Source organism: Melanaphis sacchari, unplaced genomic scaffold (genome assembly GCF_002803265.2).
Source record: "Melanaphis sacchari strain LSU unplaced genomic scaffold, SCAv2.0 Contig27_pilon_pilon, whole genome shotgun sequence".
Classification (NCBI taxonomy): domain Eukaryota; kingdom Metazoa; phylum Arthropoda; class Insecta; order Hemiptera; family Aphididae; genus Melanaphis; species Melanaphis sacchari.
In genome coordinates this window covers 2,654,218-2,669,787 of record NW_020271152.1, presented here as the reverse complement: position 1 = coordinate 2,669,787, position 15,570 = coordinate 2,654,218, and the positions used below count along the sequence as shown (strand labels likewise).

General features: G+C 25.6%; 3 protein-coding genes across 6 annotated transcripts; 2 read left to right on the top strand and 1 right to left on the bottom strand.

The window, feature by feature from the left end:
- Nucleotides 1-1,978: 1,978 nt before the first annotated feature.
- Nucleotides 1,979-5,178, top strand: LOC112595430 (putative ribosome-binding factor A, mitochondrial). 2 transcript variants are annotated; one of them, XM_025340640.1, is made up of 6 exons: nucleotides 1,979-2,428; nucleotides 2,505-2,706; nucleotides 2,948-3,116; nucleotides 3,225-3,361; nucleotides 3,443-3,562; nucleotides 4,268-5,177. In XM_025340640.1, exons 1-6 carry the CDS (start codon nucleotides 2,301-2,303, stop codon nucleotides 4,538-4,540), a joined length of 1,029 nt encoding a protein of 342 aa, XP_025196425.1. In that variant the 5' UTR covers nucleotides 1,979-2,300; the 3' UTR covers nucleotides 4,541-5,177. The 2 variants fall into 2 exon arrangements, with proteins under 2 accessions (XP_025196425.1, XP_025196426.1); XM_025340641.1 differs by having other exon boundaries at nucleotides 2,342-2,428; nucleotides 2,485-2,706; nucleotides 4,268-5,178.
- A 270-nt stretch (nucleotides 5,179-5,448) lies between these two features.
- On the bottom strand, nucleotides 5,449-8,485 carry LOC112595499 (ATP-dependent RNA helicase DHX33). 3 transcript variants are annotated; one of them, XM_025340746.1, is made up of 3 exons: nucleotides 8,288-8,485; nucleotides 6,063-7,629; nucleotides 5,799-6,001 (listed from the first exon to the last, which is right to left on the bottom strand). In XM_025340746.1, exons 2-3 carry the CDS (start codon nucleotides 7,608-7,610, stop codon nucleotides 5,891-5,893), a joined length of 1,659 nt encoding a protein of 552 aa, XP_025196531.1. In that variant the 5' UTR covers nucleotides 7,611-7,629; nucleotides 8,288-8,485; the 3' UTR covers nucleotides 5,799-5,890. The 3 variants fall into 3 exon arrangements, with proteins under 3 accessions (XP_025196530.1, XP_025196529.1, XP_025196531.1); XM_025340745.1 differs by having other exon boundaries at nucleotides 5,449-7,629; nucleotides 8,292-8,483; XM_025340744.1 differs by having other exon boundaries at nucleotides 5,450-7,629; nucleotides 8,288-8,482.
- Nucleotides 8,486-8,705: 220 nt separating this feature from the next.
- Nucleotides 8,706-10,572, top strand: LOC112595478 (vesicle transport protein USE1). The gene is made up of 8 exons (XM_025340712.1): nucleotides 8,706-8,883; nucleotides 8,949-9,051; nucleotides 9,239-9,285; nucleotides 9,612-9,690; nucleotides 9,764-9,896; nucleotides 9,954-10,135; nucleotides 10,217-10,361; nucleotides 10,433-10,572. The coding sequence occupies exons 2-8, from the start codon at nucleotides 8,953-8,955 to the stop codon at nucleotides 10,468-10,470; spliced, it is 723 nt and encodes a 240-aa protein (XP_025196497.1). The 5' UTR covers nucleotides 8,706-8,883; nucleotides 8,949-8,952; the 3' UTR covers nucleotides 10,471-10,572.
- The last annotated feature ends 4,998 nt before the right edge of the window (nucleotides 10,573-15,570 follow it).

The following is a 15,570-nucleotide window of genomic DNA, read 5'->3' as shown; positions in this document are numbered from 1 at the left end:
TATACAACAACAAAAAAAAAAAAAAAATTTTTTTCTATTATATCAAAATTGTAGTTTAAATGCTTTAACTTTATTTCAAGTTTACTTTTAATAAATAGATAAGAAATGATTACAGTAAATTCTTACAAATTAAAAATATACTGTTAACTTATTTAATCCAGAAACAAATGGGGTAAATTATTATTGTTAAAATTAAATTATTTGCAATAAAATTATACTGATTTTTATCTTATATCTTATAATTTGTATATTAATATGTGTGTATTGGTCTGAGGTTTTAAAAAACAAAATAAAAGCTTAAAAGCTAGGTTCTCGTTGTATAAACTATTTTGTTATTCATTCTTTAATAATTTGACATATACAATTTTATTTTGTTATTCATAATGGTTTTAATATTATTTTATTAAATACATTTTAATGTATGTATTTGCCTTTATTTTTTTTTTATAATGAATGATTAATTTATTAATATAATGAAAAATATTTTAAATATTATTGTTTTGCCAATTATAACTGTCACAAAGTATTTAAAATACGATCGTTTTTTTTTTTTTTTTTGTATTAATAAAAACCTAGTAGTTATCACTATTCATGTTTAATTAATCTATGAAAGTATTTATATATATATATATTTTTAAGAAACAAGTTTATTATTATATCTACTTTCTTTAAGCAGAGCTTGTGTTGAAAGTAGAGTTATAAATAACAAATTTCAATTATACATACAACGTATTATAAAATACAGTATACAGTATAAAATAATTTAAGAATAAAGTGAAGTCATATTATATTTACCTAGGTAAAATGATTGAATTTTATGTTGATAATACAATCTACTCATTTCAGGTTTCTAATCATAAGTTTATAACATTTTAATATACTTCCATGGTCAGTAATTGTGTTCATCTGTTACCAGCAAATATTTACAATTATGTTAGAATCGATTTAACTAGAATTTTATTAACATAAATATTTTAATACAACAGTTGAATAACTAAATAATTTTTTAACATTTCTTTTCAAAATACATGTATACCTACTGGGGTATATATCATTATATATTGTTTATTATTTATCAGTTTATCCTACTGCTCATTTTATATTATACTTACAATTTACGTTAGACTTTATTTAAACAAAAATTATAGCTCTTTAAAATCGCTTGTGTAAAATAACGACCAATAGGTACACCTACCTATAATAGTCAGAGGCGTATTTACGATTTTGGCGGCCTTTTTTCCCTTAAAATAAAATGTCGTGGCCCGTGGGGGAAGGGGCTGATCAATTTTTACACATCGGTGGTTTAAAAAATAAAAAGATCATCAGATAAAAAAGCTTAGCCAATAATATCTTTTTTATTTTTTAATACCTCCCCTCCGCCCTCCACTTAAATACGCCCTTGAATTAATGGTACCTTTATATGTAGTATACAAATTCGTTTACTAGTTATAATTTTAACAAATACAAGTGTATTACAAATTATTTTTTTGCATTCTCGGACTCTTCTGAAGATCAGACATCAGTTATGATGTTTGACCTCTGTTTTTTCATCTGTATTCCGTAATACCACTAATACCAATATTATGACTAATAATTGATAGGACAATTTACAAATAAAAATGGTAATATTACCTATGTTAATGAATTCATCGTATTGAAGACAAATTTCGAGTGTTTCGACTTTTCGAGCAGACGAGCAGTACTATTAAGTATTATAAAGAATTTTAAGAATTTATAATCTTATATCTTATAACTTATAAAGTCATAAACTAACAACGGTTGAACGGTGACAACTGAGTAGGTACTGACAAGTTACAACAGTCAAAAATAAAATTAATAATAATTAATAATTATATTTTTCCCGGATGGCTGATAATATTTAAAATATTTAGCGCGGTAGGCAGATAGCAAATGCTTATTTTTTATCACTGTAAATACCGCTTTGATAAATTCAGTGACAACTGATAAGTTAATTTAAATCTTAGTATATATCTGTGACCTGTGTTCATGATTTAAACTTTGAAGTTTTATTTATGGTACAGACTTCATACTAAGTTCATAGATTATGCGTTATATTTTGTAACATATTTTAGACTGTAATCTGTGGTTATGGGTTATGGCGAGAAAAGTTATAAAGTTATAGGTTATTGGAAAAGTTAGGCGTCAATGATCTATCAACTGATTTAGATTCGATAAGAAATTAGAAAATCTATTTTGAAAACTATGTCATTAACATAGCGAAATTTCACCAAACACTTAAAACTTTCTTTAATTTCTTCTCTTTTAACTTAAGCCTAGAAATGTTTCATAAATTTCAATCTACTTCATTATTGTTGTTCAGGTCAAATATTAAAATGTTAAAATGTAATGCTTCGTCTTTGGATGGTAAAATGATGAACAAAGTTATGGGTCTTAGTCGGAAAACTAAGTAAGTAGAATGTATATTATCTAAATTATATCTTGATAAAAGTATACATCACATAGGTACTTATATTACTATTTAGAAAGGTTTGGTATAAACCAAATGTTGGGGCAAATCCTACTTTTGAAGAGCTTATGAAACAAACAACCAAAAACAATGCTGGACGTCAGACAAGCAAGCGTATTGCTGTTTTAAATAAGTTGTTGATGAAAAATATAACTGATTTAATGGCAACAGGCGAAAACTCTGATAAACTCATTGGATATGGTTTAGAAATTTCAAAGGTATAAAAGTCATGATTAATTTTTAAGCGACAAAGTAATCTATCTAATGTACTTAATTCACTTTTCTGTTAATTTTTGTGATTTTTAAAAAGATAGACTTTAATATCCATTGTGTTGCCTTTCCTCCACAAGTCTTAGTCCACAAGAAGTCTTGAAGCATAATTTTTATATATAAAAATATTTAAATGTTAAAAAAATGTGGATAATGCATTAAATATTAAATTTTTTGTTATTACTGTAGGTTTCTATTGCAGGGGATTACAGATCTGTCAAAGTATATTGGATGGCTGGAAAATCTGAAGACGATTCCCAGTTAGACGAATTATTGAAGATGTTAAGTGGTTCACTGAGACATGAATTATCTGTATTAAGAATCATGGGCGAAGTTCCAAAGATACTATTTATTAAAGGTAATTGTTAAAAACAAAATTAATAATAGTCTATTAAGTTTCTCTATAAGCTACAAGGTGAACTTGTAACAGTAATTATTCTTAATATTAATCAATTTTTCTATGAAGATAGGACTTATGCAAACGTAGCAGCAGTTGATCGGTTATTAAATAAAGCAGATTTTGGTGAAGATTTTATACCTACTTGCAATACCTTATTAATTGATCATCCTACAATTTACAAGAATATTGATCCAGAAATTAAAGTAATTAACTAATAAAAATTCCTACTAATAATTACTAATAGTATTATAATTAATGTATAATATATTTTTAATCAATTTTAGAAAAAAATTGAAGAATTAGAGGATACTGAAAATCTAACAGAAGACAGTAACGATGAAGTAATAATTCCCGAAATGAAAATGGATGTAATGGGTCTTGATCATAGTGCAATAATGGCCAGAGTGAGATATTATTTTAATGTATTGTATATATAAGATGATTAGAAGAAGAATAATGTGTTAGTGTATTCAAACTTTGTTACTAGTTTGAATTGAAGTATTTGCTACTTTTTATTATATGACATAACAATAAACAATTACATTTACTCTTTTATAATTATACAACACTATAAAAGTCAAATTTCTAGACAAATTTATTGTAAAACCAAACAAATGAAAAAAAAAGAATTGAAAATAATTGAAAACAATAAACAATAGCTTTAAATTAAACAACCTAGTAATTGGGTAACAGATTAAATTGTTATTTTAATTAGCATTAATAACAATGCTATTATTTAAGTAAAATATTGGATTCAATTAAATGATAACATTCAAAGAATCTAGCCAAGCTTCGGTTTTTTATTAATTTTTCCAAATCTCTTTAACTGGCAGTCTAAAATTAGGCATTGAATTGACTGCTGTACACCTGCATCTCATCACACTCCAGAATTCTAGACAGTAGACTGTCTCTTATCCTCCATTTTTACATGCAGTTGTTACATCTTCCTTATTTTGTCCTTATACAATTAAGTCTAAACCAAGATTTTCTTGGTAGGCCCATGCATAGAACTGCATGCTATTTATACAATTTAATTTGATATTAAATAGTAAACAATTATTAATAATTTTTGATTATTCTATTGTGTATATCATATTTTTTCCTTTTAGTTGAACACGGCCATTCAAAAATCAAAAGCTGCTCATCGTCAACCTTGCGCTGCACAAAATGTTATGAAAAATACTGTATCAGAACATACTGAAGACACTCAGTATTTATCATTTACAGATTTTGTAAAAAAAAGAAAAATTCAAGAAGCCAAATCTTTGGGTAGAAGGAGGAGTAGGTCGATTGAGAAAGAAATGTATGATAAAGATGTATCATGGCATTATGAGGAAGAAGATGATAATATAGATGAATATCCGTTTAAAATTGATAACTAATATACTAATATATTTTTTAGTATTATAGTATTTCTTATAATTGGTCAATGTATTAATACCATTTTTATCTAGCTTGCTGTTCCTATACATTTTTTATTTATACCTGAAAAATTGTTAAGATAACAAAAAATAAGTTTTTATTTGATATGTGTTATAGAAGAACTTTATGCGTGGTCACTGATCAGTGTCATTTATTAGATATCATTATTCGTTAAAATGAAATCAACTTTCAAAAAATACTACTCATTTTTTTTTTTTTTTTTATATAGATTTTGACTCAGTAGTTTCCAAAATATAGTATTACAATGAGTGTGGATATAAATGATAGGATTGATGATATAAAAATCCCTGTTTTGGCAATCAGTTTTACTCTTTCTGTCATAGGTAGGCATGCAAGTGTTGCATACTGTAGATAAATTATTGACAAAAGAACATAGGCCACAGACCTAAACATATAACATTTGAATTCAGTGTTTGTTCTGGTTAAATTAAAAAAATTATAGTAGTATTAATGCATAAAGATGTAAGTCATATTTTTGTTGTGTGTATATAATGTATAAATACATATTATATTTTATTATATTTCTCATTGGAGCATAGTTTTCTTGTGTTTTAACAATTATATTAAAAAATTATTTATATACCTTAATAATTAGTTTATCTGTTAATATAAAACTATTATGAGATACTCAAGTTCAAATATAATTTATAGTTGGCCTATATTAATTGTGTTGTTTTTACCAAAATTTATTTTATACAAATACAAACATTCTTGCACTCTGAAGTCTAAGATGACGATACAAATTCACAAAACAATTATTAAAATGTGCAATTTATTCACAAAAATGTGTTTTATTTATATTTCATGACGTTATATAACATTCTAAAGAGTTAAATTAGAATTTAAAAATATAAACACAATAAAATACATAATATAATACGATTTATAATTTACAAAATATAAAAAACTTAGAAAATATGTGTATTATACATACCTTTTATAATACGTTCTTATTTGTAGTCAACTATTAAACCATAGGTTTGTATAAAATTTTTGTTTACTACTTAGGTAGACATTTTTTAAATTAAGCTATAATTCACTATTCATCAATACTTGATAATTATGACGTTGATGAAAATTAGGAACAACGTCGAGCAACCACTCTTTGTCAATCACAGTTACATATTTCATATAAGGTTGACTGGTTTCTATGATTTCTGTGTACAGAACACAATGAGGATATGAATGAAACAGTGTTGAAGTTGGATGAATTTTGCACTCTTTCTTAGCGTTAACTGTTATATATTTTTTTTCCTGATTAATATATGCCAGATTCTCAAAAAATCCCGTCAACAGACATTTTCTGATAGGGTCGAAATTGTCTCCACAAGATTGGCCAATCGGTAAATGTAAATACCTACAAATATCGAGTAATTGTTCTCGAGCACGATCTGCATATTCTAAATTACGGAGGTTGAGAAAATTATCATCACACCAACTGGATTTAGAATCTTTTCTTACTTTTCTATATGAACGGAATGTTTTTAGTAACATAATATGATCGCTGACGGATGACTTGAATTTTGTATGAGCATCTTCGGCTTGTTTCTTTTTTTTCTCCGAAAGGCTAGACACAAAAATTGAATCAGTAGACAATATAGATACAATATTTACAATATCTTCCATACAACCATAATTTACTGATGACAATATAATTTTTGAGTACCTGGGATCTAGAGGAAATTTAGTCATTTTATGACCCACTTCAGTTAAAATACTGTTTTTTGTAGCGCCTAAATTTCCTAGCATATTATAAGCTTGATCGATTGCTTCAATCGACGGCTTATTAATGAAATCAAACTTATAAGGATCCATATTCATGGCCAATATCTGTAAAACTACATTACCCAAATTACACCTCAAGATTTCTGGTACTGGGTCTTGGGTCATTTCATCATATTGCTGTTTTGAATATATTCTATAACAATATCCATCTGATTCACGTCCCGCACGACCTGCTCTTTGTTCAGCTTGGGCTTGAGAGATATTTTCTACTTTGAGAGCATCCATTGAAGTTTCTGGATGAAAACAACGAACTTTAACTTTACCACAATCAATCACGTATTTAATACCAGTCAAAGTAACTGATGTTTCTGCTATGTTTGTACTCAATATGATTTTCCTAGCAAACTCATTAGGTTCCAATGACATGAATACTTTGAGTTGCTCATTAGTAGGCAATGAAGCATACAACGTTCGTACTTTTATAACAGGGTAATTTCTTAGAGAAGGATCTTGGTTAATATGTTCAATAGCAAGAGCCATATTTTCTATTTCTTCTTGACCAGTCAGAAACACTAAAAAGTCATGGCGTTCTGGTGCCTCTTTATGTAATTGAAATATCGTAACAAAAGTATCGTGAAAGTAATCTTCTACATTTTTTTTAGCATGGAATATTTTGATGTCATGAAGCCTACCTTGTAAATAGACAATTTGTGCATTTCCAAAATAATCTGCAAATAAATCAGCATTCATGGTTGCTGACATGACAATTACTTTAAGAGGATTAGAACTATTTTTACGACTGCGTTGGACTTTTTTTACAATTCCAAAAAGTAGATCGGTATTGACAGTACGTTCATGAGCTTCATCTAAAATTATACATCCATATGCTGATAAGCTCTTTTCTAAAATAGCTGTGCGTAATAGCATACCATCAGTCATAAACTTTATTTTAGTGAAGTGATTAGTTTTGTCAATAAATCTGACTCTATAACCAACCAGGTCTCCAATTTCAGTGTTTACTTCATATGATACACGTTCAGCTAATGAAATTGCTGCTACACGTCTTGGTTGTGTAACTACTACATCTTCGTCTGGGCTTAATATGTTTTCATAGACAATTTGTGGAATTTGTGTTGTCTTGCCACTTCCTGTTTCTCCAATTATGATTAAAGTTTCATTTTTTTTAATTAAACTACAAAGCTTATCTTTTTGAAGAGTAACAGGCAAAGACTTTCGCTCATCGTCAAAATATTTGACTAAATCCATTTTACTTAAGTCATTCATTGTTAATGTTCTGTATGACCTGAAATTTAAATATTTTACATCATTAATAAAAAAATTTAAAATATTAATTTTAACTCTAGTAGCAGTTTTTGAAAAGAAATGGTTATTACATGAATGTCAAGTATTTTTTTTATTTAAAAATGTGAAAGAGTATTCATATTTTTTGAAAAATTGTAAACAATTTTCAGCCATTCAAATTAAATACATTTTTACTACTTTTATGTAACGTATTATAAAAATAAAAAAAAATAAAAATAGGTATTTCAAATAATAATTTTTGAACTGAAAACGGACAAATCTGATTATTAAATATATTTTATTTATGCTTCACCTTTGTTTTAACTAATAAAGAAACTTGTAATGAGAAAGTAATTTAATGTATGATTTCTATCCATAAACTATTTTTTAACAAATTGTGAAAATAATATTGTTTCATTTCCATTAATTGTAATTTATTTTTGAACAAATAAATAAAATTAATAATTTGATGAATGCATTCAATTTTTTTTTAATGAACATGAATGTGAAAGCATTCCTTTGGATAAAGTCACTTGAATGTAAAGAAGTTCAGATTTTAAGATAAATTTCTAAGCACTGCTTAGTACTACTAAAAACTCTTATTAAATACAGTTTATTGTTAATGCATATTTAATAAATTTAGTTAAAAACAAACATACCCACTTTACTATATTATAATATGAATTTTGAACTAAATGCGTCAATACATATCATTGCACTTAATGACAAGATGCGAATATACACGAAACACTTAAGTTTAAAATTTAAAATCCTGCGGTATCTATTAGTAAAAAAAAAATAGATAGAATTTTAGGTAAATATAAACCTTACTCGAAATTTGAATCTAATATACAGTATTCAGTATTCACGTGCTTTAAATTATCAAAATTAATGTGATAATTGATAACGGATCACAGAATATAATAATATGTTCATTGTTCAGTGATAATAATGTGATATGTGTAATCCAAAATCCTTATCTACAATTTGATATTAATTGTGATTCGCAATCGTGTGTCGTGTCTAGAAATTAAATAAATAATGATTTAACTATATTCATATTATTATTGTATGATGTGTAAATATTAAAATATTTCAAAATTAAATTTAAAAGTTAAGCATACATAAAAAAATTACCCACTGGTAAACTTTTCCCTATTTATTCCCACGTTTTCTTTATACTTATTATGTAATAAACAGTTCTGCTATTGAATATTATTAATAGTATTAAAAACTATCAATAGTTTACACAAATGTATGTTTTATTTTTATTTATTTTTAACGATTTGATTCAGTAATTTTTATGAAATAAATTTTTAGAAAAATGGCCACTTCTAGATTAGAAATAGATGTCAAAAGACTATTGTCAGTTTGTGAAGAAATGGCTCAAAATAATTCATCTGATGATTGGCGATTGAGCAAAGTAGATATTATGCTAATTTAGATAAATCATTAGGTTTTAAATTTCATAGTGTCATTAAATGCATGAAATCGGGACTAATAAAGATTTAATTACTAATTTAATAAATTTAACAAAATTCACGATTATGATTTATCAATTTAAAAATGATTTGTTTATTTTCATTATTATTAATACATTTTTATTTTAGTATATAGAAGCTGTCAGTGAAATGATTGCAGAATTAATTAAAAAAAGGTAAACAAAAATTGAATTAAAATTTAATGAAATAAGTTGTAATAGGAATGCCAAAACGGTTTTTATTTTAGAAAAACCCACTAAATCAAATTTAATTAACATTTTGTTTTCTAAAAATTTAAGACAAAGAATACTTTTTAAATTATTTGATATCCAATATTTTTTTTTCTGTGTTTATATAGAATTTTAAATTAGTTTTGTGCTTTTTTCTGTGGGACCCAGCTCAACTACTGTCTCCATTTTTCTAGTGTCCAAAAATTAAAGTTTAATAAATAATTATTCATTTAAAATGTTTTAATTATTTTATTTATTTTTTTTATGTACAGTGATCCTGACAAAGATGCAATTAACCAGTACACAAAACGAATGGAGTTTCTTAAAGGATTTTTGAATACCAAAGACATCGTAATATATTAATCTAATTACAATTTAAGAATATAGAATAAAAAGTCTATGATTCTTCATAATTATATTATAGGAAAATCCAGAAAAGAAATTAGTTGCACTGGAAATGTTGGAACCTGTACAGGTGTCAAATAGCCGTTCAAAAGATATTAAGCAAAAGTATAAAGTTACTTATACAAACCAATTGAGAGATGAACTCCTTGGAAGTAAATCAATTTATTTTTTATTTAAATTATAAGATGTATGGAATTTAATTGTTATAGATGATACAAATGAATTCAGATCATCTAGGCAACCAGATGTAGATAGTAATGATAATTTGGATGAACTATTGAGACATCATCAAAATAAACAGGAATCTATCGCTGAAGAATTATTAGCAATAACTCGTGGTTTACGAGAACATTCGGAACTTGCTGGAAAAATAATTAAAAAAGACATTGAAGTAATAATATAATTTATGATAAAATGTTTATGTTATGTTTAACATAACATTGTTATATAGTATAACATTGTTTTATATTAGATTTTAGAAAAATCATCAAAAGGTATGGATTCTAATTTTGAAAATTTAAAAAGAGAAGAACAGAGATTAACAGAGTTTGTAAGAAAAAGCACTTGGAGGTGTTGGATTTGGGTTTTAGCTGTTGCTATGGTTGCAATTTTTATAAGTATGTACTTTATTCTTTTAAATAATAACTAAGTAAATTAAAATTAATTGTAATCAAAATTTTGTTTCCAGAAATGATTTTATTTATCAAAGTGACAAAAAAAAGTTAGTGAAATTGTGAAATTGAATTTCTTGTGCACATTTAAGTTATGTAATATTGTAATCTACATAACATTTATATTATTTATTCCCATATTATTTTTGTTAAAAATAAATACATATTGATATAATATTGTGGTATCATTGTTAATAAATATATTATTTCTACTCAATCATAGTTAATTAGTTATAAGATTTTGTTTAGATGGATAGTAATTTATTTTGGGCATGAGTTTAAAACTCACCAACTAAGTTAAAATGAAGGAAATCAAATGGTATATACTAAATTGTATTAATTATAGTATGCAAACATCCACTTGACTGCTTATTATTTTTATTTTTTTTAAATAAAATATGTATTAATTGTTAATACATAAACAATACTAAAGTCTGAATCTTTAGGTCGGGAAGATGTTGAAAAAAAATCAGATCTATGATGAGACAATATTATAGATACTCATTTTTAGACAATATCACAACAATTATGTAAACCATGAATTGAAAACCAACCACAATAAGAGTCAAAATGGTTTCTGCCACCTACAATTTTTTAGGGAGGAGGGCCCTTCGATTACTTTAATTTTATATTTAAATATAATTTGTGGGCTTTGCACACTTTCCATCATACTTAGTCATCATTATTCAAAATAAAAATATCAAATTTTTAATAGAACCATTACATGACAACATATTTTTTAGAAATCTGAATAGTATAGTAAATATCTTTTTTGCATAAAAATTACCAAATGTGGTGTTTCAACACTCAAAACACCCTAGTGGCCCCATAGTTACGCCACTAAATTCATTGCTAGTTTTTACAACCAACTTTTTACAAGACGGAGTTAACCTAAAGATTCGTTTAGCCTAAGGGTGTTTACCGTAATTTTATTATATATAGTGTAGATGCGCCACAGTCTGTTGTATTATTTTTTACAAATTTGTTAATACTTATCTGAAAAATAGTAAGATATCACAGGAAACATTTGAAAACGGCGGAATGTAGATATGTGGTTTAACTTTTTAATATTTTTTAACAAAAATGTGTTTCTGAAATATTTTGTAAAAATGACGTGCCATCAAACTTAAAATTATAACGGTCAAATTATGCGACACCGTGAATAGCATTATAGTGGATATTAAACGGTAAACGTTCAGGACACAACTATAAAGTTACTATTTGTGTAAGTGTGACCCTATAGTGTTTAGGATCCAAAAATGAGACGAGCTATTTTTATCAAAATAAATTTTAAAACAAATAGAAACTACGAGTACCTATATGACTTATCCCATTTATGTGCTTATACTATATACCTACCTATTACATAAACAATATTATTTTCTAATTTTTAATATCTTTTTTTTTCTTTCTAATATTGTATTATTATAATGTTTATACAATATTATTATATTTTGTTTACAAATACAATAGACAATATTAATTAAAAATTTTCCACTGATATTTCATTATCGGCTACTTTATAGTATAAGTTTCGTAAACTTTTATCGGTGTTACTAAACTTCCATCCTTTTAGTGCTGGAAACCTCTCATCTAATTCTTACAACGCTATTTCAGCTCTATTTCTATTTCTACTCCTAATTCTCCATGAATTTTAGAAGTTAACTTCCAGAGGTTTGAACTCGTGTATGTCTGTTGTCGACAAGTTAGGTAAAATGGATGTTTCAACTTTCGCATATATTGTTAGTACAATGTTGCAGTATATTGTAAGCATCATGAAGTTCTAAATTCATAATTAAAATAACAGTTTATTTTTATTTTTTTATTTGATATTTATAATTTTTTAATATTCTATATGTACCTACCATTGACGTATGCAAATCGAGTTCATCGAGAACCTTTGTGATTTTTTCTCTACAAACCATCTTTAAATAATCAATATTTTATATTCTATCGTAAACTTTATTGATTGATAAAAATGCTAACCCGTCAGCCGTCTCACATAGTAAAAAAAATTACTGATGTACCATCCGTTTAATACTTGACTAGTAAATCAATTTATTGTATTTGCGATACATAATTTTGAGACAAGTAATAAAACTTACCTTTAACCTTATATACGGACGTGTTCAACAAACACTGAATATAATTTATAATGGCTTGTTGGATCTGGGTAAAATTCTCGTTTGTCACATTCTTTTAAAATTACGTTAAGAACTTCTTTTTGAGTATTATATAAGTAGGTACTATACTTTTTTTTTTTTTTGTAGAAAACAATAAATCGCAGTTATAAATGTATAATATTTTTTCACTCAAAAAACATATAGGTAACTTCAAAAATTGTTTAGTACTTAACGAAAAATTACCATTATAATACCAAGTATATGCTTCATTTAAATATTTTAAGCCATTGTCAAGTGTAAAAAATAATTATCCTGTCATCTGTCTATCTGAATTTAATTTGTTATCATACAGTAAAAACTGTTCGTTTTTGTAAAGTGCCCATTCATTTTTTATTGTCAATTCAGCCAAACTGCCAAAGAATCGGATTTTGTGGGAATACTTCGGTTTCTGTAGTTTTAAAGAGTACGTTTAGTACTTTTTTCAGAACAAAATGATTTTAAACAATTTTGAAGAAGTTCACTTATTACAATTGGAAATACTTGCAATTTTTTGTTGTTTTTATTCGACTATATTCATATGTATTAATAGCTTTCTCAACTACTGCTAAATTAATGTCATCGGAATGGGAATAATTCGATTAACCAAGGGTTAGTGAAATCTACAGTAAATAAATTTATAATTTATAATGTATTTGTTATTATTTATGTTTTAAAATGATTAAAAAATTTAAGAATTTAAAAAAAAAACATTTTCAGCGAAAGTTTATTGACAAATCATGGTTAATTGTGCATACAAATTAATTTTGATGCGAATAACTGCGAAATTGAACAATGAATGAATTTCTTATGCGTTACCGTGCCATCGGTTTTATACTCGTATATTATTTGTTGGTTATTCATACTTTATCTTTTATATAGCAGATTAATTTAGTTATCTTTATTACCTTGTCTTTTAATACACATTATTTTTCTATCTACCTTACCACAATAAATTAGTTCAGTGGCCAGTGGCCATGTACTCGTATTTATTTTATATTTTTTTTTTCAAATCACGTGAAACACGTTTGTAATAATAACATCAAATATGTAAGTACTTATTAAATGATTAAAAATGTATTGAAAATATACATTGTTGGAAAAATACTGAGACATTTTTAACTGACAGTGATTTTCTGAGCTCTATATTTGCTAAAAAAAAACCATGGGTTAACAAATCAAATCATAAAAAGTATCATAGATTCTAGAAAGAGTTTTCTTCATAGTCCCGTCATATTCGGAAATTTCCTTTTGGATACCTGCCCAATGTTCATAAAAACATACCTGGAAACGAAAAGTCGACGAAGTAGTTAAAGAATCCTCTATCAATAATTATATAATTCCAAAATAGAATTATTATTTCTGAAGGACATAATCAGAGATGCGCTGTGGAAAAGAGCAAAAGCACACCAAATCAAGACGCTTTAGTTCCAAATCCGTATTCACTCTCTAATACTAGACGAGAAAAAAACAATCTGGTCACGTGTAAAAATTGGCCATACGAAGATTATCTATGTATATTGTATACTTAATGAAAAAAGAACCAAGACCCTTATTCGAATTCTGCAACACATCTTTAATATCCATAAAGCACCTTCTCCTAGAATGTCCATACTTAGCTGACGAGAGAAAAATTTTCCACCAGCAACTGGTGGTACTACTATTTGGTAATTACTTATAAATTCAATATGCGGTTTAAGAAAATATAATTTATTAAAAAAATATATAACTATTTAAAATTAAAATTGTATTTTTAACCTAGATCATATATTGTAGGTCGGTTTAATATAATTCAAGACGATTGGCAATTACATATCATTTACTTGACATTCGTTAATTAAAATACCCATTATATTATTTTAAATTAGATATATGATTGAAATTTACACACAGATACAATATTCAAACAAAAAATTAAATGGTTTAGATAAACATATTTATACTATAGGCACTATATTGCCTATAGTTAAATACCCGCAAATAATATTTTTAAATTATTACAAATTAAATAACATCCTCATTCATTGTTGAAATAAAAAGTTATGAAAAAAATCTGAATCGTATTAAATTGTATATTAATTCTTAATAATAATAAAATTATTAAGTAAATAATTACCTAGTATCATTAATATTCATATATTATTCAAAATAATATACTCGTAAATATAGAGTGATCTAATTAATATAGGGTAGGTTTTCATTATTTCAATAAATATTAATGTTTTTAAAAATATATATTTTAAATAATTTTAAGTCATTATAAAACAATATTTTTTTATTATTTTAATTGTTATACCTACCTAATTTTTAAGTTTTTACTCTTTTAAACTACAACATAAATTTTAACTTCATATTACTAAGCGGAATATTATCGGAATATTTAAATTGATTAAAATCAAATTTCGGGCAAGTAATTATTTAGGTAATTATAACGTCAAAAATTTATAACTCATAAACTTCTAGCTAAAAATTCGGTTTGTATGTATATGTATAAAAATACTCCAAAAATACTCTGATTTGGAATAACGAATTAAAACTACACGATTATTAAAAAAAAATTTAAAAAATAACCGATAAAAAAAAAAATTATTTTTTTCAGAAAAATTTTGTTTTAGAATGACTTTAAATAATGTAACAAAAATATAACTCAAAAACGTTATTACTTAATTAGTTTTTGAAATAATAAATGCCATACGTTAAAAAAGATCACTTCTTACGTTGTATAATAAACAATAAAATAATTCTCAACTTCAATATTTTCAATTACTTATATATTTTGAGCGGAACAAACATTTTTACGTAAAATGTCGACAGCATAAAGTTTTTCTTGGTATATAACTAAAATAGGAATAATCGTAGATAGTATAGAATTGACTATAGAAACGTTTAATGATCATGAAATATCTATATTAATATTTTTTACACATGATAAAATGTTCAAATTGTTTTGAATTTTTGAGCAATTCATCATAGGCATAAGAATTTTTTTTAGATTT